Source organism: Suricata suricatta, chromosome 1, assembly GCF_006229205.1.
Source record: "Suricata suricatta isolate VVHF042 chromosome 1, meerkat_22Aug2017_6uvM2_HiC, whole genome shotgun sequence".
In the NCBI taxonomy this organism is placed as follows: Eukaryota; Metazoa; Chordata; class Mammalia; order Carnivora; family Herpestidae; genus Suricata; species Suricata suricatta.
In genome coordinates this window covers 47,641,538-47,664,265 of record NC_043700.1, presented here as the reverse complement: position 1 = coordinate 47,664,265, position 22,728 = coordinate 47,641,538, and the positions used below count along the sequence as shown (strand labels likewise).

The following is a 22,728-nucleotide window of genomic DNA, read 5'->3' as shown; positions in this document are numbered from 1 at the left end:
GACTAAATAAACATTTCTGTTAGCCACAGAAGGCTTGAGGGCTGCTACTCTATAACCTTTGCTCTAGATTTTCAAATAGAAAAAAACCTCTAAGGTTTATTAAGTAAATTATGTATTACTTAAAAGTGAAGGGGGGCGCCTGGGTGGCTCAGTCGGTTAAGCCTCCGACTTCGGCTCAGGTCAGATCTCACATTCCTGAGTTCGAGTCCCGCGTCAGGCTCTGTGCTGACAGCTAGGTCAGAGCCTGGAGCCTGCTTCCGGTTCTGTGTCTCCTCTCTCTCCGACTCTTCCCTGCTCACGCTGTCTCTCTCAGTGTCTCAAGATTAAATTAAAAAAAAAAGTCATAAAATGTGAAGGGATCTGGCTATTGTAACTTTTAAAGAGCAATCAGAATTTGAGAACAGGCAGACTTTTCAGAAGACAAGTAAATTCTTAAAGTATAAGTAGACAATACTGAAATTGGTGGCGCTTTCTCTGATGACCAGTATGAAAATAAACAACTCCGAGTTAGATATGGTTTCTCAGCCAAGAGTTTCTGATCCTACTAGTATTCCCTACCCCAACCAAAGCCCACCTATATCTGGAAAATAAGCACAACGGCGAGATTCAAGATAGAACAAGCAGATCAGCTTCACATTAAGTTTTAAAAAGAAAAAAAAATCTGCAAGTTTAATTATATCTTAGTCTAGTTCAAAATGTCCCTAGTAAGATGGCTTTCCAGGTTCTGTTTGAGGTGGGTTAAGATGCCACCATCTGAAATATGAAATACATGAGGAACAAAACACTAAAGAAACTTGGGATATCAGCTTGAAGTCTGAAGAGGGACATACAGGGGATGTCCTGAAAACATCATTAGATACCGATTCAGGGAACAGTCAAGGCTGGAATATAGACACAGAAATCACCAGCCTGTAGGTGCTAACCCACAAGACCTTGAGATATGAGAGAATGTCTAGGGAAAACACGAAGTGAGAAGAGCACTAGAAACAGAAGCCAGAACTCTTAAGACACTTCAACATTTATGAGGAAAGCAGTGTGGAAGTTGCCCAGGATGAGAGAGGGCATGGAGTGGAGACCAGGATGATGGGCCAAGTGCTAATCTTCGATGACCAGGAAAGAATAACTAGGAGGTTCCTAGATGGAAGCAACAAGAGAGATGCTAAAATGAGCCTCAAATGAGTTTTATAGGAGAGCTAAGAATTGTCTGGAAGTGTCATCAGTAAGCAATACAAATGATTCTCTATACCTTCCCTGCTCCAAAGTATATATCTGGGGAAATGACTAGACTCAATCACTGTCCCTGGAAGAAATACAGGAAGAGGGTAAAGGGGAAGCACTATCCTCAAAGAAAAGTCAACTATTAATCAGGTCAAAGAGACAGAGGAGATATTCTGTGAAATGAAGGGTGCAGGGAATTGGCTAAGAAAAAGGATCCTTCAGAGCCCAGAGGAAGTACTTGGGAGGGAAGGTACAGAGCAACACTATCTAAGATATATTATGTGAGTCACATCTCTCACTTTAAATTCTCTAGTAGTGGGGCTCCTGAGTGGCTCAGTCAGTTAAGCAACAGACTTTAGCCCAGGTCAAGATCTCATAGTTCATGAGTTCAAGCCCTGTGACAGGCTCTGTGTTGACAGCTCAGAGCCTAGAGCCTGCTTCAGATTCTGTGTCTCCCTCTCTCTCTACCCCACCCCTGCTCACACTCTGTCTCTCTCCAAAATACATAAACAATTTAAATAAATAAATTTCTCTAGTAGACACATTTTTAAAAAGTAAAAAGAAACTAAAAAGGAACAGTAAAATTAAGTAGAATTATTTAATCCAGTGTATCTAAAATAATTTCATTTTAACATATAATCAACCTAAAAATTATTGAGACAGTTTACATTCTTTCTTTCATGCTAAGTTTTCAAAATCTGGTGTGCATTTTACACTTGCAGCTCATCTCAATAATGACCAGTCACATTTCAAGTATTCAAAAGCCATGTATAGAAGTGGCTACTTCATAGTACAGACAAGATATAGATGAAAGATGAGCCAGGAGCAAAAACATCTAGCAGTAACAATACAGGAGAAAACTAATGACTGCAGGGGTGTACACTTTGGATATTCATTAAAAACTGGGATGTATGCCATGGTGAAAGCTCTAAGGAATAAACAAAACTTGCACAATGACTAGAAAGGCTCATAGTGGGGTTTGATAGTGTGGGTTAGCCTGAATCAGAAGAGAACAGCCAGGCCATGTCTAGGATGGCAATGGTAAAACAACGGTATTTTAATCCAAAGCTCTCAGTTTTAAGGTGGAGAGTCAATGCCCAGAAAGATAAACGAATTTCCCTAATGGCCTACATGCAGGCAGCCTTATTACCTTGACTTTTTATTCCAGAGTTACTCTAAGCATCTTGAAAACAGTCCTTAAAAATAGGAATAACTTACTTCTAGCATAAAGAGAACATATAAGAGGGGCACCTGGGTGGCTCAATCAGTTTAGCGTCGGTCTTTGGCTCAGGTAATGATGTCACAGTTTGTGGGTTCGAGCCCCATGTCAGACTCTGTGCTGACACCTCAGAACCTGGAGCTTGCATTGGACTCTGTGTCTTCCTCTTACTCTGCCTCCCCGACTCACACTCTCTCAAAAATGAATAAACGTTTACAAAAATTAAAAGAAAAAAAAAGGAACATATAAGAAACATAGAATGACTAACTTTAGGACAGCACTGCACTACCACCCAAAGGCTCATCTGTTAGCCAAGTTCATGCCAATCTTACCAAGCTTTTTTTTACCTTGTGAAAGAAGGCAGCACCTGTCAGCACCATGGACAGCTCACAGGAGTAGTTGGAGTTGTAGAGCCAGGACTGATGCGGGAGGTCCCACGCATGGTAACGGCCAGGGAAACCCACAATGCGGTCCCGTGCTTCTCTCCACACCCTCGAAAAACAAAAGTATATGCACAGACTTGAGTATGAAGTTTTGTGATTATCAGAAAGTTTATAATTACTGTCTCTATCTCCCAGGCTCTGGCCCTTGGGCTGTTACTTCTTTTTTTCCTTAAAAAATTTTTTTGGAATAACAGGATCAGTCACAGGCCAAACAGGATAAAAACAAGCAGAGTGCCACATGTAGCTTCCTTAATAAGCACTTGCTCTCTGCACTTCTAACTTCTGGCAGCTGGCACCTCTCTAACCTTTACAGAAAGAACAAGCTGGAATAACATGAAAAGGAGTTAACTAGAAGTCAAGAGTCTCCAAAATGGGGTATGTACAGCAATCTGCCAACAAGCAGGAAAAGACATCAATTTCTGCTTCTATTTATTTTTAATCTTAATTTCCAGAAAAGTTCTATTTTTTTCTATGCTGTATTCTATTTTTATTTTTTCTGTTCTATTTCCTATTTTTCATTTTTATTCTTCCTAAAAATTTTTTTACATGAGCATAATATATTAGTACAGTAGGACTTGTATATAATTTATGTATATTGCATATTTAATTTTTCTTTTACCAAGGGAGTACACCATTAAAAAAACCTTGGAGCCCACTGGTTTAACCACAGGAGACTACTGCCTGGAGTAGGTGCAATAGTCTTAATTCCTGATTTGAGCAGAGCTGAGGCCAAAACCTATACTATCAAAAGAAGTGGTCGATAGGACTATACAGATGAAATATTCATAAATGCAAGAAATAATAAATTCAGAATTCAGTATGTTTCCAGGCTAAACGTTTATATCATCCCCAAATTTATAGGTAAGGTAAGACAATACAATCAGTTCCTCAATTTCACAGGCTAAAATCATAGAGCTGAAAGTACTTATCTTCTACAGAACCCTACAGGCTGTAGAAGTGCTTCTGGAGTTTCATAAGCAATCACCCGGCACATCCCCACTCCATCTCACCCCCAAACAGAGATTTAAACTGCTTGAGAAACTCTCTCATCACTTACATGGAGCTTCAATTCCTAAAACACACAAAAAAAAATTCATTCCAAAAGACCCTCTCCAATTAAGTTTGAAAGCAATTAATCTAGTCCAATACATGAGAAACCACAACTTCTATCATATAACAGCCTCCTAGATGGCCTTGGCCATCTCCTACCCAACTCTTTCCTCTGTCCTAATTTATCTCCTAAAAAGGACTCCATATTACCAGCCCAAAAAGCTATAAGATGTTTTCATTATGTACTTTGACATTTATAGAATATAACAATTACTAATAAATACCACCAGGATATCTAAATTTCTTAAAAATATTGATCTCTTCAAATGTCTATTGCTTCTACTAGTCCTGAAACAACAGCAGAAAAGAACAGGAAACAATATTTTAATCATCTGATTTGGCTGATGTTAAGTCAATATAATGCAATTAGTCCTTAATAAGGTAGAATCTCATTTGCTACATACATGATATCAAAAGGTAACATACTTGTTTAAGGGCTGCCAACCATGATATGGTCAATTATATATTAAATAATAATATGTAATATGGCTATATAGAAGAAAAATATGGTTAATTAGCTACTAAATAATAAGGGAAAAAATCAATATGGAAGCACTGGTATGGCTTAAATAAATTCCTGGAGGAATGCATCAGTAGTTTTAGTTGGTATGGTCTCAGTGAATATTTGAAAGCTGGGTATTTTAAAATATTGACTATAAATAATTCTATCGATTTAATATAAAAACACTGCACATAATCAGTTACTTAATGTCATAGTCAACTTGCATTGCACTAAGTACGTTTAAGTTATGTGCCATATTATAATAGGTCATGCTTTGGTATGCCTTACCCTTACTGAATTATTCTTTAAACATGCTCCTGTTCTAATTACCAACACACTACAATCCGTTACTAGGCACATAAAAAGATACTCAACATCAATAGTCATTAGGGAGGTGCAAACCAAAACTATATTGAAATACCACTTTATCACACACAATAGGATGGCTATGAATGAAAAATGGAAAATAACAAATATTATCAAAGACATCGAGAAATTAGAACCCTTATATACTGCTGGTGACTATATAAAATGGTGCCTCTGGGGAGAACAATACAGCAGTTCCTCAAAATGTTAAAGAGCTTCCATATGATTCAGCTGTTCTACTCCAATGTATATATCCAAGAGAAATGAAATGTTCACACAAACACTTGTACATAAATTTTCATACCTTTTTCGTAATAACCAAGAAGTAGAAATGACCCAAATGTCCATCACCAGATAAAAGAACCAACCAAATGTGCATATATACAAAAGGAAGGACTGACACATGCTGAGATGGGTGAACCTTATAAACATTACATTAAGTGAAAGAAGCCAGTTACAAAATGGTACATGTCATATGGTACCATTTATTTTCGGTGTCTACAATAAGCAAATTTATAGACGCACAGATTAAGAGTTGCATAGGGCTTAGAGTAGTTGGAAGAAAATGGAAAGTGATTGCTAATGGGTATAGGGTTTCTTTTGGTGGTAATAAAGATTTCTAAAAAGATCATAGTGATGGTTCCATAACTCTGTAAATATACTTGAAACCACTGAATGGTCATTCTTAAATGAGTGAATTGTATGACTTATGAATTGTATTCAATAAACTTTACCCAAAAATGAATTGCAAGAAAATGATCACAAACTTGGGTGTCACAGTAAATTTCAAATTGCTTTAAAGTTGCTAAGGCCTACCCTCAATATTTGTCCTTAGCTCACTGTGGACAGATCATAAACTGTCCATGGCTCAGCATACTAGTCCATGTCACATTCTGAATAGCCGTGATTGACTCCACTCTCTTACCTGTAACATTCCTTCAACTGAGATATATAAGCGCCAATAAGAACTACTAAGATTTAAGAAAACAACATAGTTTAGTGATTGACTGAATGTTCTGGAGTCAGACAAACTTGCATTTGGATTCCAGTTCTGCCACTTACTTTCTAACATCATGGTTTTGCCCTCCTTGATCTCTATTTATTCCTATGTAATATGGAGATGAGTACAACTTACATCATCAAGTTTTAGAGCAGTGTTAATGAAATAAAACCACACAAAGTGCTCAGCTAGTCTCTGGAACACAGTATGGGCTCAACAAATGTCATGCATTTTGATCATGAAAACAACCTCTCCTCCTCCTCCTCCTCCTACTCCTCCCTCTTTCTCTTGGATCTTTGCTTCTAAGCCCATCTTTTCCCAAATCTTTCAATCCCCAGGATTCTGGCACCATTCCATTGCCCCAAAACATAGCAACATGTTGCTTCTGCCTGACTGGGAGCTATTCCTGGAAACATAAAAACCTCATATTTCCATTAGGGAGCTACCCTTGCCTCCACTCAGTCCATGTTTGTGGTTGGAGGATGATACATTCAGCTCCAGGGTCAGGCAGATAACCCTGATCTAGCCAATCATAGAATCCACCTCCCTAGCCTCTGAGGTAGAGCCTATGAGAGATCACAGGCAACAAAGAGAAAAGCAAAACCTAGAGATGAAAAGAAATGGTTGGGGTGCCTGGGTGACTCAGTTAGTTTAGCATCTGACTTCAGCTCAGGTCATGATCTCACCGTCCTTGGGTTCAAGCCCTGCATTGGGCTCTGTGCTGACAGCTCAGAGCCTGGAGCCTGCTTCACATTCTGTCTGTCTCTCTCTCTTTCTCTCTGCCCATCCCCCACTCACTCCTTGTCTCTGTCTCTCAAAATAAAAGAAAGACATAAAAATAAAAAAAAAAATAAAAAAAAGAAGAAGAAGAGAAATGGAGTTCTCCAATATCACCTAAGACCCAAAATCCAGCTAGGTCCTAAGTCAGCCTTTACTACCTCTGAGGACTTGTTACTATCAGCCAAGAAATTCATTTGCTGCCTAATCCAGGTCTGAGTTGGTTTTCTGTCACGTGCAAACAAAAGTGTTTCTTGATTAAAAATCAGCTGCTCACCGAAACCCAAACATGATTTCATCATGGCGGAGGTGAGCATCATCATCAATAGACAGGATAGCCTCTGTCTCAATTTCATTCCAGGGCAAGAATCGGTTGTTCAAACTGTTCTTCTCAGTCCGGACCACCTGTAAGGAGGAAGGAAGAACACTAATGATCAATGCTGCATTATAGAATGTAAAACCAAACTGCCTGGAAGTCAAAGGAGACTGTGGCTAAATTTACCAAATAATCTTGCCTGGTTGCCTATCACTCATAAAATCCAGCACATGCCTTTCAGGAACAGAACCTGATCTTATAATTCACCACATGTATAAGGATTTCACATTTTAAGCATTATTCATTTGCTAACTAATTTTCTTGTAAAACAAGTTAAAGCTGAGGATTATTTTATATAAACGATAAACACAGTCCACGTAAGTTAAAAATAACTTTCCCAAGAGAACACAAGGTGGCAGAGTAGAACTGATATTCTAATTCCCAGCTCTGAAATCCCCTGGCTTACTCATAAATTTTAAACCCAACTCAGAAATCCCTTGAGTCTGTGTCATTTCTGACGTCCAATTTAAAGGCTTTTTTCTTCTGGTATTACCAGAAGGAAAGAAAAAAAAAAAAGGAGAGCCCATCCAGTTGAGGTTAATTACCTTACCTTTGCAACTGACACTGACTACACATACAGATGCTTTTTTCTTTCAAGGGGTACCTAATTCAGTAAAACTAACAGCTGTGTCCACAGCAAATCCCAATTCAAAGACTCTCTATCCAAAGTGACCCACATATGCAAAGCAGTATTTTCTTCATAAAACAAAGATGAGTGCCCGAATAGAATTATATTACAAAGAAATTTGTTTTTTACTTAGACCTCATCTTAGATGAGCATAGTTTACTACAATGTAGGAGGTAGCTTTGTTATTCACCTTGCTCAATATGAAGACGACCACACTCAATACTTTAATAGCTCATCTTATTTTTATGGTTCCTATATCTAATTGATCCAACTAATGAGAAACTATCATTTTATTCTCAAAAACCAAAAACAAAGAGAACTTCCTGAGGGAATTTCTTTTTAGAAAGACAGGGAGGGTCATCTTACTTTCAACAGAAACTTTTGCTTGTACTGAGAATAAGCTCTACCTAGCTTGATGAACAGAACTACATCCAGGGTCTAAGAACTTAGGAATGCTTTCAAAGGTACCCCTATGACTTCACAAATACTGCCTCCATAGCTTAAAACACTCTCCTATTCTTCTACCAAAATTATGCTCTCCCTGGAGGCCCAGCTCTCCATGCCTATTACTTACACCCTTGTCAAAATTAATCTCTTCTAGGTTCTTAGAGCAGAGTCCTCACACTTCAATTAATTCATTCTAACATACTTAGAATCTAATTAGTTCAGAGCTCAAAAGGCCTTGCAAATCATACTGCCAACTCTCACCTTGTACATGGACAAATGGCAAGTGGCACAGCTAGACGCTAATTTGTGCCTTCTAACTCCAAATCAGTCCTTTTCTGCTAAACTTACATTAAGTTTATAAATCTCATCAAATCAAAGACCTACAGAAAAGGCATTATTAATCTCTGTACCATCAAGAAAGAGAAATGCTGTCAACTAAGGACATACGTGAAATAGTTTGTCACTTAGAATGTTTACTTTACTAAAGAGCTTTAAAAAGTCTTAAAAGACTTTGCCTCAGCCCCAGAGGAATTCCTCCCAAGACAAGAAAGGATCTATAATCAGATTTGCTACTACAGAAAACAGATGTCGGAGCCAAGCAATTGACACAGAAACCCCTCCTGCCCTCCAGCACATTTGACTATATAAAAAGTCCCCTGGAAGCAAGCCCAGGTCTCCCAAGCTCAGATTCAGCAGCTATAGAACAAAGCTCTGAGGTCCAGGTTGGAGAAAAGATGAGCAGGGAGGGGAAGATGACCACCAAACTACTCACCATAGTAGGTGCTGGGCTCCATCTCCAAGGAGCAGGGAAGTATTTGGAAGTAGCAGAAGCCAAATGCCAAGCTCAGCAAACACAAAATGCCATCTATCTTAAGGCCACCCAACTTCAAAGATGTTAAAATATAAAATAATGTCCACCTCACAGTCAATGGACTATGGCAGCTGTTTGCTCACCACCCCCAACAAACCACTCTTGGTCATTCATTTTACTTTCCTAACACACTTAGCATCCACTTAATAGAGAACTGAAAGTCTGCCAGTGCAGGTGGACAAAGCTTCCCCTCAACTCTAGCAGCAAAAACACACAGCTTAAAATGAAGAAAAAATATTCAATTCTTGACTATTCAACTGTAGATTATCAGTTTTGCAGGCTAGACACTAGGCAGATTATCTACAGCAAAATTAGCAATCCAGGAACACAGCACAGAACTTTAGTACTCAATTATAAGCCAAACACCAGCCCATGTGGACTCTCTTGAAACACACACCTACCCCAAACCTACCAAGTCAGAAACCTGCAAAATCTCCAGGTGATTCCTATGCACATTAAATTTTGAGAGGGTTGGCAGAGGAAAAGCACGGCTGTGGCATCCATCAAAAAAGCCTGGGGGCGCCAAGATGGCTCAGATGGTTGAGCATCTGACTCACGGTCATGATCCTAGGGTCATGGAATCAAGGCCCGTGTCAGGCTCCAGACCCATGTCAGGCTCCATGTTGAGCATGGAGCCTGCTTAAGATTCTCTCTCTCTTCCCCTCTGCCCCTCTCCCAGGCTCACATGCTCTTTCTTTAAAAAAAGAAAAGGAATGAAAAAAAAAAGAGACAGAACTTTTTTAAAAAAAGAAAAGCCTAACTTCACATTCCAACTTCACCACTTATGTGTACAAAGGTAAGTAAGGAACCTCTCTCCTAAATGAATACAGCCCCATACTGTGTGCAAAAATGGAACTTGTTCATCCGCCAAACCTGACAATCTTATAAACAACCTCATTCACTCTAAAAACAAGAAGCACCAACACAAACTAAAATAGTCATGATTTGATGCCTAGAGAACATTCAAAATTTTTGTCCAATTTACAAAGTAAACCAAATCAAGATGACTTGCTTGTCCTTTGAAAGACTTAGAACTGAAGATCTAATACCAAATGTGGTTTAGCCTAGATTTCACATTTTTTTAGCAAGTTTATTAAAGTTCAGGAAGAGGCAACTCCATTACAAACAACTACTATGGATTCCAGAACTATGGTACACATACTATCTCTGCTCATCCTGGCACAACGCCTCTGGGTTGGACGGTAGCAAGATTTTCAGGATTAGGGAATTGATGCAATAGCCATCAGAATAAAAGAAAAGATTTAAGGATTCCCAGAAACAGAGCATCATGAACTGCAGGAGCTTATGTCTGGTTAGCTCACAAACAACTGTGGTCAGTAATTCTGCTTTAAAAATTTACAGCAGTGATTCTCAACTATGAGTGATTTTGCCCAAGAAACATATTAAACAATGGCTGTGGACATTTTTGGTTGTCACAACTGGTAGTGGAAGGGGGTGAGCTACTCATATCTACTCAGCAGAGGCCAGAGATGCAGCTAAATACTACAAAGCACAGGACAACCACCCATGGCAAAAAATTATCCAGCTCTAAATGTCATTAGTGCCATTGAGGAGACCCCCAGATTTAGAGTCAACATTCAGAAGACAGTACAGCAAAAGCAGTTCGTTATTTTATGAACAATTTAAGAACAATTTACCTTTTCCTTACAACCAAAAGGAGATTTCTGCACTTACACACACTGCAAATATAAACTAAAATTAAGTAAAGGAAAAGAGTGAAAGCTTTCTTCTAACAGTTTTACTTCAAAGCTATACTGCTTAATGGCTAGACAAAATTCTGCTCAGCAAACCTACCACCATCAATTCTGGCACCAAAAACACACAGACAAAAAGACTTAATTATTTGTAACATAGACATGCATCAGATCAGCATTGGCATCTAAGAGCCTGAGGAATGGCAGGTTGAACAGGAAAGAAATGAGTCAACCAGAGCAGTAAGTCATGTTTACAAAATATTCTCATTTTTGTTGATATTGTTTTGTTCTTCAAACTAAAAAACACCTCTTCCTTCTTCAACACCAGCTATTTTTTCGTGCCTAATGATTATACTTTAGTAACTTGTGGACATGAAGACTGATCCCCAAGTTACTGAGTTAATTACTGGTTATGACACTGACCAAAACGTATCGAGCAATGTGCCTGGCACATAGCAGGTGTTCAACAGACATTTTATAAATGAACAAACAACCAAATGATTAGGAAATAAGCCCTAATCTAGCCCTGTCCATTCTATTTTCAGAATAAAGACTCAATAAATTTATATATCAAAACTATAACATTCTATATACTGAAACCCCCTAGCATTTAATCTAATTTTCTACAACAAAACAATCCATCAACCCACAATGGTGAAATCAGGAGCAATGCTCGCTAACATTCATTTTTCTTGTTTCATGTACAATGGTTCCTGGGAATGCTTCACTAGTTCTCCTGTTTACCATCATTCATAAAAGCCTGGACTTGCTCTCACTGCCCCTCTCTTCCCATCACAATGGAACAGTACAGCAGTCATGGTCTGGAATCCTACTGTATGCAAATGTATACAAGTGGATGCATAATCAAAAAATAACTAGTAACCTCAGGTAACATTCAAGCTGGTTCTTGAGGAATTCTAGAATTTATGAATGATAAAGAGCAACTACTCTAAAAAGATCCTTTCTCCTAGTATGCTAACAAGGTATTTGGCCTCTAAGTCAGCAAATTCACATTAATTAAGAAAGTATGAATTTACACCATAATTAGCTATCATGATAAGTTTAATCCCCAATTAATAGCAAATATCTCTTAATACCTAAGGGATGGAAATGTAAGTAGTTATTGCTATTAACAAGCAACAATCGAACATTGCTACAATTTGGTGACATTGCTTAAGTGCATCAGGATGAATTTGGGTTCAAATGGAAGAACTACCTGAATATGGAATCTTTTATAAGACCAGCTCATGACTAGCCATAGGCAGGTCTTTGAAGTTGGGAGGTAAGAAAAATAGGACATGAAGAAATGAAGTGAATTAACCCAAATCATAACACAGACCAAGAACACGAAACACAAAAAGGTAAAACATACCTAACATGTAATAAAATAAGAAAATATATGTGGAAAATATAAGGCACCATGCAAACACGTAATGCCACCTATTAAATTCAGCAATTTAAATGCACTTAAAATGTTCTCCTCTCTCTCCTTAAGATCAAATTTTTCCTAGCCAAAGCGAGCAGTCTCCAGTCTCAAACAATACATACACATGTGTAATACATTTCTGTAATGAATCCACTTCTGAAAATGAACCTTATGTCAAGTCATCATACAGGCAATAAGATAAACAGCAATTACCTTTTGTTCTCCATCTTCCCCTTTCCTCTAACATAAAAAAGTAACTGGGGCACCTGGGTAGCTCAGTCACTTGACTTCAGCTCAGGTCATGATTCACACTTCATGGGTTCAAGCCCCACATTAGGCTCTGTGCTGACAGCTCAGAGCCCAGAGTCTGCTTCAGATTCGGTGTCTCCCTCTCTCTCTTCCCCTCCCCCCTCATTTCCTTTCTCTCTCTCTGTCTCTCTCTCAAAAATAAACATTAAAAAGTTCATTTAAAAATTTTTTAAAGTTGTTTTTTTTTTTTTTTTAACGTAACCCATCACAGAGCTCAGGGCTTAAGAAAATGAGATTCAAAAGGAAGCTGGCAGTCCTGTACACCTACCTGTGAGACAAGGACCCATATCAAAACAGCTTGAGGTGACTACGGTGGAGAGGTGATCAACACAGAGAGGCCAAGGAGCGTTAAAATATCTTGATTTTTCAAGGAACTCATTCATTCAATAAACACTAGTAGGGACAAAGAGTTAGGTAATGCAAAGGCAGGGAAAGGAATAAGAAGGTAACACAGTGAACTAGTTTTCTATTTATAACTTACTTTAAATTTGGGTCTGATGCAGTATTAAAAAATATATTTTAGGTTATGAGATAAGTCTGTTTTAACTCACAAAAGAAACAGATGCACATGATCTCTATGAAACTGTAGGTAAAACAGCATAGTTAGAGGTTCGCCATCAAAGGAGGAGTGCAGGGGTGCCTGGTGGCTCAGTCAGCTAAGCGTCCAGCTCTTGACTTCGGCTCAGGTCATGATTTCACGGGTTCTTGGTATGGAGCCTGAGTCAGACTCCACGCTGATGGAGCAAAGCCTGCTTGCAGTTCTCTCTCTCCCTGGCTCTCTGCCCCTCCACCACTCACGTGCCCACGCTCTCTCACTTTCTCTCAAAATAAATCAGTATTTTTTAAATGAGAGAATGCATATACAGAGCACAATACAGTGCTGACCTAGCACATAGAAAATGGTCAAAACTTGTTAGCAATTGTTATCACATAAGATTAATACAATCTCTTCCTAGTTTACTTTGTAAACATCTTATTTCAACCTGTAAGCAGTGCCTTTCAAGAAATTTAGATTTGGTAAAAAAAAGTAAAAAGAAAAGTATGCACTGACCGTGGTCAGAAGTCCTAAGACTTGAAAACTAATTTGGGTATTAATTGGTTGAGTGCCCAAAGCAATAAAATTCTCTCAGTCTCAGATTTCTTACTTTGAATTAGTAAAAAGAGTACATATAGACTGAGAAAGGGAGGTATTCCCTAAAGAAATGATTTATAGCAATTAGGAAATCATTTGTGCAACATGACTTTTTGGGAATTCCTTTATATTACACACTTATAATTTTTACTATAATTTCTGACTTCTGGTAGCTCTGTTTTCAAGAATTCTCCTTCACAGCCATGTAGCCTTTTCTCAAACAGAGAAAAGGGAGCCATAGCTAAAACAGCCAAGTTATTAAATAATGTCAAAGAAAAAAAAACCAGATATGCCAAACCTAGTGAAGTCTACCAGACTTTGTACAATCTTAGACCTAGAAAAACTGGACAAGATTTTTCCTGTTACTTTTGCTTAGAAATCACAATTTTAGGAAAATATCATCTGACCTATTCAAGTAATATGTAGATTACTTGCTTGAACTAACAACCCTGAGATCAAGACCTGACCTGAAATCAAGAGTCAAGACACTCAAACAACTGAGCCACTGAGGCACCCCTCAAGTAATTTTTTTAAAGAAGAGTGGACACAGATAAAAACAAAGTTATCAACTTTCTGAGGAATAGCCTTTATTATTATCTCTACTATTGCCAGAGTTCTAGCCAGAAGTAAAGCCTTTAACAGCCTGACTGGCAGAGGTCCAAGCCTGGTTATTAACGAGGCTGAGTTCTCTTGCAGTCTTCCTTCCTTCCTTCTGGTTCCCTTAGTTAACTACCGGCTTGATGACTGACATGACAATAACTACTCTGGCATGACATTAGGTTTCCAAACTAGAGTTCTCCTTTTACAGTTCTACTCTCAAGGGCTGGGAGGGAGGGAAAATGGTAGTGAAAAATAATCTCATTATCTCTATATATAGTTTTGGAAAAATGGGCACATTCTGGTCTTACCACTTCTACAGAGAACTTGGGGTCAAAGAGAGGGCTGATACGCTTAGCTGACCCTCTCCACCACTACTGCTCTGGTCCAAGCTGCCAACACCCCTCACGTAGGCCCCTGCAATCATAGCCTCTCAACTGTTTCTTCTGCTCTCTTCCCCACAGGCCAACACATACCATATTACCCTTTACTCAAAACCTCCCAACAGCATCCTAATATACTTCAAATAAAATCTAGAATCCTTACCATGGCCTATAATTGTTCTACATGTGCTGACTTCTGCTTTCATCAACCTCCTTTCCAATGCTCTCCTTGATTACTCCACCCCAGATACACGGGGCATTCTTGCCACGTCTTGGACATGACACGCTTCTTGCATTTGCCATTTCTCTGCATAATCCTCCAGAATTTAGATGGCCCATTCCCTCACTTCATCCAAGCTTCTGCTCAAATGTGACCTCTTCAAGGAGGCCTTCCCAGGCCAGGCACCTGTGGAAATTAACTGTGCCCTTTCTGGAAAAGAGAATTAAAAATTAAGAATTGGGAAAGGGCTGCCCACAAGACTAAGGAATGAGTAAGTGTGCAACGTGAATATGGGTGGTACTCTGAGTGAGCAAAACTACACTGTTAGTAACTAAAACATGTCCTCCTTCATAACAACCCAAGTTTTTAAACTCCAAAAGGACAGATGTGATGTTCTCATTTCCACAGAATGCTTCAAATAAGGCCACCCTGTTTATTACTATTTTGCAGAATACAAAGTAGAGTAAGGAAGATGTATTAACTGGTCAAAATAAAGTAATAACTCAAGCTAAAATGTGGGGTGGACTGTATCAAAAAGAGTTTCTGTTTCCAGGATGTCTGAATGAGCTCCTCCTAGACCCAATCCTCCTGCAGATGGTAGCTATAAACTCTGGACAAAAACACGCAAAAAGCCAATTATCTGAAGGCACTAGCCAGCAGTAAGCAGAAGGGTACAGATTATGGAGAGGAGCTGAGATTTAGGAAGGAGTTACCGACATGAGTGGAATCACTGTTGCTCTTACCCTGATCGGAGGCCAGCGTGGGCACCATGCAAAACAGCTAACCTCACACACAACACCCAAGTCTTTCTGGCCTGAAGAATACGAGGGAAGAGTTAGGGGCAAAAACAGACCCAGGAAAGAAAGGAGGTTCCAGAAAAGAGTGAGGCAGATAGGGGGAGCTCCGAGTTCTATGTATAAACTACCCAGTCGCAGGTCCATCTCTAAACCACACATGCATGCATGCTTGGTACTGTCGGTAAGCAGACCAATAAAAGGGTTGAACCTACATTTGAGTTGCCACTCAAGAGACTGAATTTGTAGTTTGAGTCCAAACAAATAAACTGTCTGTGAAAACTAAATATCAGTACAGAGAAATAAAACAAAATCCAGTTTCATAACGTAATATTCACAATGTACAGAGTTTAATACCAAACTGTGTGATGTACCAAGAACCAGAAAACCATGACCTTCAAGAAAAAAAGGTCAATGAAAACAAAACCCCAAATGACCTCTATGTTGGAATAGCAAAAATGTTAAAGTAGCTATTGTAACTATGCTCAATGAAGTGTACTCAGAATGGAAAAAAAGGAGAGGAAATCTCAGCAGCGAAATGGAAACTATTATTTTAAAAACATGGATATTCTGGAACTGGAAAATATATAATATTTGTAACTGAAAATTGACTGGAGGAGCTTAAGTGTAGAGATAACACATGAAAGTTTGTGAACATGATGATAAATCAAGAGAAATTATCAAAACTGCAGAACAGAAAAAAGATTTTTAAAAAATGAAGAGACACTGAGAACGGTGGGACAGAGTCAAAATGTCTAATACGCATGGGGCGCCTGGGTGGCTCAGTTGACTGAATGTCTGACTCTTGATTTCAGCTCCTGTCATGATCTCACAATTCAGGAGATCAAGCCCCACACCAGACTCTGCACTGACAGTGCAACACCTGCTTGGGATTCTCTCCCTCTCTCTGCCTCTCTTCAGCATGTGAGTGCACACTCTTCCCATCTCTCTAGGTGGAGTCTAGTCACCTTGCCCAGGCCCTTTCCCATTTGAACTGAACAGAATCAAAGTATTTGGGGCAAGAGTGTCAAAGGATGGTGGTAAAGACCACATTTGCTCTAAGCCAGATCCAGTGGAATTCCAGAGGAATTTTAATACACAAATCCCACAGAGTACCCCTAAGACAATCCTGCTCTACTCAAAAACCAGGGCTCAATAGATTTCATAGCCCACAAATATTTAGCATTTATGCCTAATGCTTAGGTGAGAACCTGAGCACAAGAAAAGCACATGTTGCCCCTCATTTTCTGAAATGATATGTGGGTTCCCGGATTGATTCAAATATGCTGATTTCAAATCATTTTCCCTGAAGGACTAGAATCTGACACACTGCCTGGGAACAACCCTACTGCTAATTTTATGAAGACCTGTTAATTGCAACGTAATGAACAGGGTACATCTGCATCCTGGGTAGGAAAACTACTCTGCAACGTCTCATAGCAGTGCCATTTCTCCACAGGGAGAGAGCAGTCAGTACCTCCTGGTCTTGATACCTGGCAGTGTTGACTCTATGCCCAAGAGGTCAGCAATTCAACAGCTGCCCAAAAATAACCTGCCTCTCTTAAACAGAAAGAACAGTCAAAATATTTAGAGAATACAGTGAATTCTCTAGCTTAAAAGTGTTTCCTTTCTTTCAGAAGATCTAGGGGAAAAATTGGTATCATGAGTATGAGCAAGCTATTCAGAATGGCCCCCCATTTGGAAAGTTTCTGGCATTTTCCAACTAGGCATTGTATTATTGCAGTGAGCTGCCCAGTAATCAAAGAGGACCACTTATTCCCCACCAGAGTTAAAAGAGAGGATTAGTTCTGGTAAGTTCTCTAACTAATTTCACTCATTGTTCACAGGGTGGCATCAGCTTCTCTACATCCCTATCAAATTCAAAGAAAACTCAGGAAAAAAGGAAAACAAAAGCTGCTTTATTATTCTATTTGAGCAGCATCCACCTTTCACAGAACAAACACTTTTTTTCTTTTTAATTTCAATGACATTTAAGAAGTTGTAACTGAGAAAGGAAAAAGTGAAATTTATTTGGAAAGAAATCTTCCCATTTACAACACTTTTCTTAATATACAAGATAAATTATGGGATCAAAAGTTTTCGGAATCCTACACAGTCTTTGAAGAGCCTCAGATTATAAACTCGACTAAATAAAATACAAGGAAAGACTAACAGTGGTAGTAAGTAGCAGCAGTAATAAAAAAGAAAATTGAAAACAAAGATCTGTACAGGAGAAAGCAAGCAGTAAGAGCTGTTATGCAGAGGATATGAGAAGACTACCAGTGAAGTGAGTTAACGCTGTCCACAACCCAGCCAGATATCCGTGCTGCCTCCCATCTTCTTAGACACAAAGGGGTAAGTAGGAATCAAACACTTATTAGGTACCTTTCTAGATTCCTCACTTGTATGATTTTATTTTTCCGTTTAATCCATGTCAAAGAAGTTAATTAACTCATCAAAGATCACAAAATATTTACCTAATCCCAGGTCTATATTAATCCAAAACTCATACTATCCTATTATTCCATTCTGCTGCTTAGAAAATATTTCACATCAACTAGTTTCTTGATATAAATTTTTTAAAAACCGGTCTAGTCCTAATATTCCCCTTCAGATAAGTTCTTCCTAAAAACGACACTAATTTCTTAAGCAAACTTCTGACAATGGATGGCACACCAGAACTTTTGCCTATCTTTGCTACCTTTTTCTGGAAAGTCTATGCCACAGGGTAAGTAGTTGACGGTTTGTTGGCTTATGACTTGCTCTATGGCCCCACATTTAAGATAAATGGGTAATCTGCTTAGGCCAAATATATGCCAGAAGGTGGATAAACAAAGTACTCAGAACTAAAGCCCTATCCTGCATAACAGATTACTATTTTTCCTGTAAAATACAGCATCCAAGTCACAACAGATAAAATAAAGAATCTGAGAAAGAACCTGGAACAGACTATAGAGAAGATTCAGGATCTTCAACTCCCAAATACTTGGAACCCTCAACTCTAATCCTTCAAAAGACTTCTATAATATCCTGAAAAAGAAATGGGTCTTCTTACTAAATCTGGGAAGTGATTAAAAATGCAGCTTCTGTCATCAGACACCCTAAAGTTCGGCTAGTCCTTTATTAATCACGACCTTGGGCAGATCAGTTAATCTCTCGAAGCCTCAGTCTCTATAGAAACAAAGTGAAGAGACCATAATAATTATCTAAGTTCTATAAATCCTAAATTCCATACACCCTAAAATCCTAAGTGCTTCCTAATAGTTTTGTCATCATTGTTCTCAACAATATCTGTTATGACACAGAAGACACCAATGGGGTAACTGAAGGGCTTCTGAAAAACTTCATGAGGCCAGTCTGGATTTCAGTTTTGGAGTCTTAGGAGATTTAGAGGAAGTGAGTAGCAGAGATGGAACTGGCAAGGCCTGAAAGGACTGAAAAAGGAGCAAGCAGAAATTCCATGGGGAAAGGAAATCTGTATGGGTAAAAAAATAAAAAAAAAAAAAGTGTACCTACAAAGATACACTTTATATATATTTGGAAAAAGGATTAAGAGTGAAATTCTATCTCATGCAGTAAAACAAACTGCTCATTTTTCTATTACCATGATGGGGACGCCAATGTCGGGCCACAGAAGGTCCTCCGACGGTAGCTTGGGAGAATTCCATACCACCACTACCTTGTTCAGGTAAGGGAGGCCATTCAATCTCTCTAAAGAGTTCATAAGCACTTCCTCCCGCTCATAAGTCAACATCACCACCGTGAACTGCTCTCGTGGAACGTTGCCTCCAAGTGCTGCTTGAAACTCTTTGCCAGAACCCCCAGCTCCACCACCAATAGGCCGAAATCCAGTCCCGGAGCCCAAGAATTTGGCCTCTGAGGGCAACACAGGGTCAAAGGGTGTGTGGGGGAACAGATGGAAAGGGCCTGGAGCAGAGTTCCAGCTGCGGTAGAAATCAGTGACAGTCAAAGTAAAGTTGCGGAGGTATTTAGGTGAGGCATAAGGCGGCTCCGTTTCCACGGGCCCCAGGTCCAGATCCCCGTTGTCGGCCATGTTAGGGTCCGTTCCAGCCGCCTTGCCTGAACGATGGGGGATCTCAGCTGCTGCCTCTTCCCGAATGGGAGCAGCTGGGATCTGTATGCGAGTCCTAATCATAGCCAGCACGGTATTGAAAATACTGTCAGCAGTTGAGAAGTATGTCTCCCAGAGAAAGCGGCCTTGCCGCCTCATAGCCAGCAGATCACTATCTGAGAGGCTTCGCAACAGAAAATGAACCTCGGTAACACGCGGCTTAGGCACCACCAGGGCTGCCTCATTCCACTGCAGCATGTCCTGGTAGGGAAGCTGGACCTGCTCCCCCAGCACAACTGGGACAGCACCAACTTCCAGGGCTTCAAAGAGCCGTGTTGCACACCCAGATGAAATAACCAAGCGAGAGTCCCCAGGAGTGATAATGAGGGCAAAGGTGGAAAGCTTCAGTAATTCTAAGCGGTCCTCACGCTCCCCACACAGTGCCCACTCAGTAGGCAGACTGGGTTTAGGCTGGTTTTTGCAGGTAAATTCTACCAGGACCTGATCTAGCTTGCTGTCCTGGACAGCCTTCAAGGTGGCAATGATACGATCATCGTAGTCGGCTGGAGGGTCACCCTCCATTTCTTCTTCAAAGGAGCGGGCCTCCTGAAGGCTGGATCTCAGTGATTCAATCTTCTCACCCTGGAAGGTGAAAAGATATTTCCGCTTAACTGGCACCTGTGGTGGGATTTCCATGAAGTTGGGCTCTGACATGGCATGGACGAGTGGTGATACTACCAAGTCAAAGCCTGGTCTGTACTGGGCAGCATAGAAAGTGGACTGGGCCACCATGGCCCGGCCTGTACTGACGTTATATAGTAAATTCTGTGTATCTGACTTCCGCGACAGATTGATGATGACGTGGTTGTGTCCATCTGTCCGCCAATGTGGAAGAGAATAGAGCTGCTTCTCGAGTTCAGCAGGCCGAAGCACTACTGGCTCCTGTATTTCTCCCACCAATATCACATAAAGGCAGGCAATGTCCGCATTTTCTGTAACATAAACGTTGGCTCGTGCTGTAGCCTGAAAAGCCTGCTTGACCAAAGGATCCAGGTAGCTGCCAAAGGCAAACTGGTCACTGTCATATACATAGACTGGAAAACCGGAGGTGAGAGGACAGCGAGAATAATCAAAACAATTGTGCAGCCGGCATCCCCGTATGACCTTTGGGGGAGGAAGACCAGCATCGTCCTTCTCTGGAAGCAGTCGGATAGGTAGAGAAAGTTTGGGCTGATTTTGAGCCATCAGCTCTTTATAAGAATGCTCAGTCTGGCTAATGACATTCTTGAGCTGAAGCAAGTCCTGCTTGGCATTCTCAATACTCTTCTTACAGGCTTCAATCTTCAGATTCAGCTTGGCAATTTCACTGTTCAGCTCTTGCCGCTTGGCTTCCAGCTGCAGGAGCTCTTCACTTACAGACTCACGAATCCGGCAAAGATCCAGCACATGCTTTACCTCACATAGTTCATTACCAGCCCTTGGGCCAAAAATCCGCTTGCCTGCCTCATCGGCCTCATCCAGAGTGGTGAGATAATAGTGAGCAATAAGGGGGAAGAAAACCAGAATGATGAAGAGCGTGAAACTGAGCCACGTGAGTCGGATCCGGTTGGACCACCGTAACATACAGGTTTGACCTCCATTCCCCACTCCCCCATTCCGCAACATGGTATAGCCCGTCATGAGTTCCTGTGTGGCTCTTGCCCCCTCTAATCACGTTGGGTCACTCGCCATAACCATGAGTTTCTATTAGATGAACTCAATCTCTTTTCACTCAGACCTTTCTGTTAAGAGTTAGTGTGCTCCCTGTACAAGGCACCGAATACAATGGAAATTTCATTTTCCTCAGCTGTAATTGAAATGGTCTCTGACCTTATTCCAGCAGATTTTAAGCTCTGGTTGTTGACCAAAGAACATATCCTTAATCTTTATCACATGGCAAAAGGTACCACATTGGTGATGAGATGAAACGGAGAAGGTCCCTGATGATAAAACCCAGGAAAAATACCCTCGAATCAGACAGACTTTTTCAACTGCCATAGCTCTTGTTCCTTGGCTTTGCTGAGTAATAAATATGCATAGTTACTATTCACAGTTATAAAGTAGCTGGTTAGAAGAGAAACGAATGCCAGCCTCTTATCAATGTCATTGCCAACAATGAGGCCTGCAAAAGAAAGAAAACAGTGTCAGTCTTGAAAAGATTATGTGCAACAACCCCACCCTTCCTTAGTATCTAAAAAATGCTTAAATCTTAAAAGGTAAAACAACAGTTGGAACATTGGTGTGTGTCTCACAGAACATTTTAAGTTCAGTTCAGGTTGTGTTCAGTAAGGATATTTTACTTGTGGCTAAGAAGAAATGGGTAAGTGTCCAAAAACAACTTCAGTTTTAACACACACACACACAGACACACCCCTTCCTCCAATCTAACTGGATACATTGCATATTTAAAGCTCTATAAAATGAAGATCAACAACATCTAGCAGAGGGCAAAGATGTTTGCAACAAGCTATTACTCTAGATGGAGAGAAACACCATCCGGTCCAGCCTTGATAGTCATGTTCATTCCTAACATGTGCTTCCTTTTGAATCACTTAAAAAAAAAAATTCTGAAAAGCTCAAGGTTTTACAGTCAGAGCTGAAATTAATGGAAGAGAACTCTTTTGATCTTTACCCAGTAGTAGATGCATTAATCCAGAAACAAAATGTATTTCCCAGTTTGCTTCTCATTTATCTTCTGCTAGCAGACATCATGTGCTCCTCTTTAAAATATAAATAGTAACTTGGTCTTTTAGAAAGACTACTATACTTAGAAATGAGGGGCATTATTTCTTCTCCTTTGGAGACAGATTTGCTTTCAAACCTTTTACCTCAGTTTGCTAATCTCCCCAAATGGAGATAAGTGTACTGAGACAGAAACAATATATTGTGTTGCTATGACAAGAAAGGACAGAGAATGTGAGGGCACTTTTAGCTAATAAATCTTCAAACAACATTCCCACTCCTGTTCATTTACCAGCTCTACTATTGCAGGCTATAAAAGCTCTTCACTTGTTCTCATCTCAAACTCAATGTGTCTAGAACTGAATGCATAATATTCTGTGCCAAAGAATATTCCCAATTCCT

The 22,728-nt window shown here is 39.9% G+C and overlaps 1 protein-coding gene across 3 annotated transcripts in view; it reads right to left on the bottom strand.

Annotated features, from left to right (window-relative positions):
• EXTL3 (exostosin like glycosyltransferase 3) overlaps positions 1-22,728 on the bottom strand; it is a 75,721-nt gene that overhangs the window by 12,486 nt on the left and 40,507 nt on the right. For all 3 annotated transcript variants that reach the window (XM_029938453.1, XM_029938454.1, XM_029938455.1), the window contains exons 3-5: positions 19,138-21,766; positions 6,913-7,040; positions 2,785-2,929 (exon numbers count right to left, since the gene is read on the bottom strand). In XM_029938453.1, coding sequence (XP_029794313.1) covers positions 2,785-2,929; positions 6,913-7,040; positions 19,138-21,285 — 2,421 coding nt within the window. In that variant the 5' untranslated portion in view covers positions 21,286-21,766. The remainder of the gene's footprint in view (positions 1-2,784; positions 2,930-6,912; positions 7,041-19,137; positions 21,767-22,728) is intronic.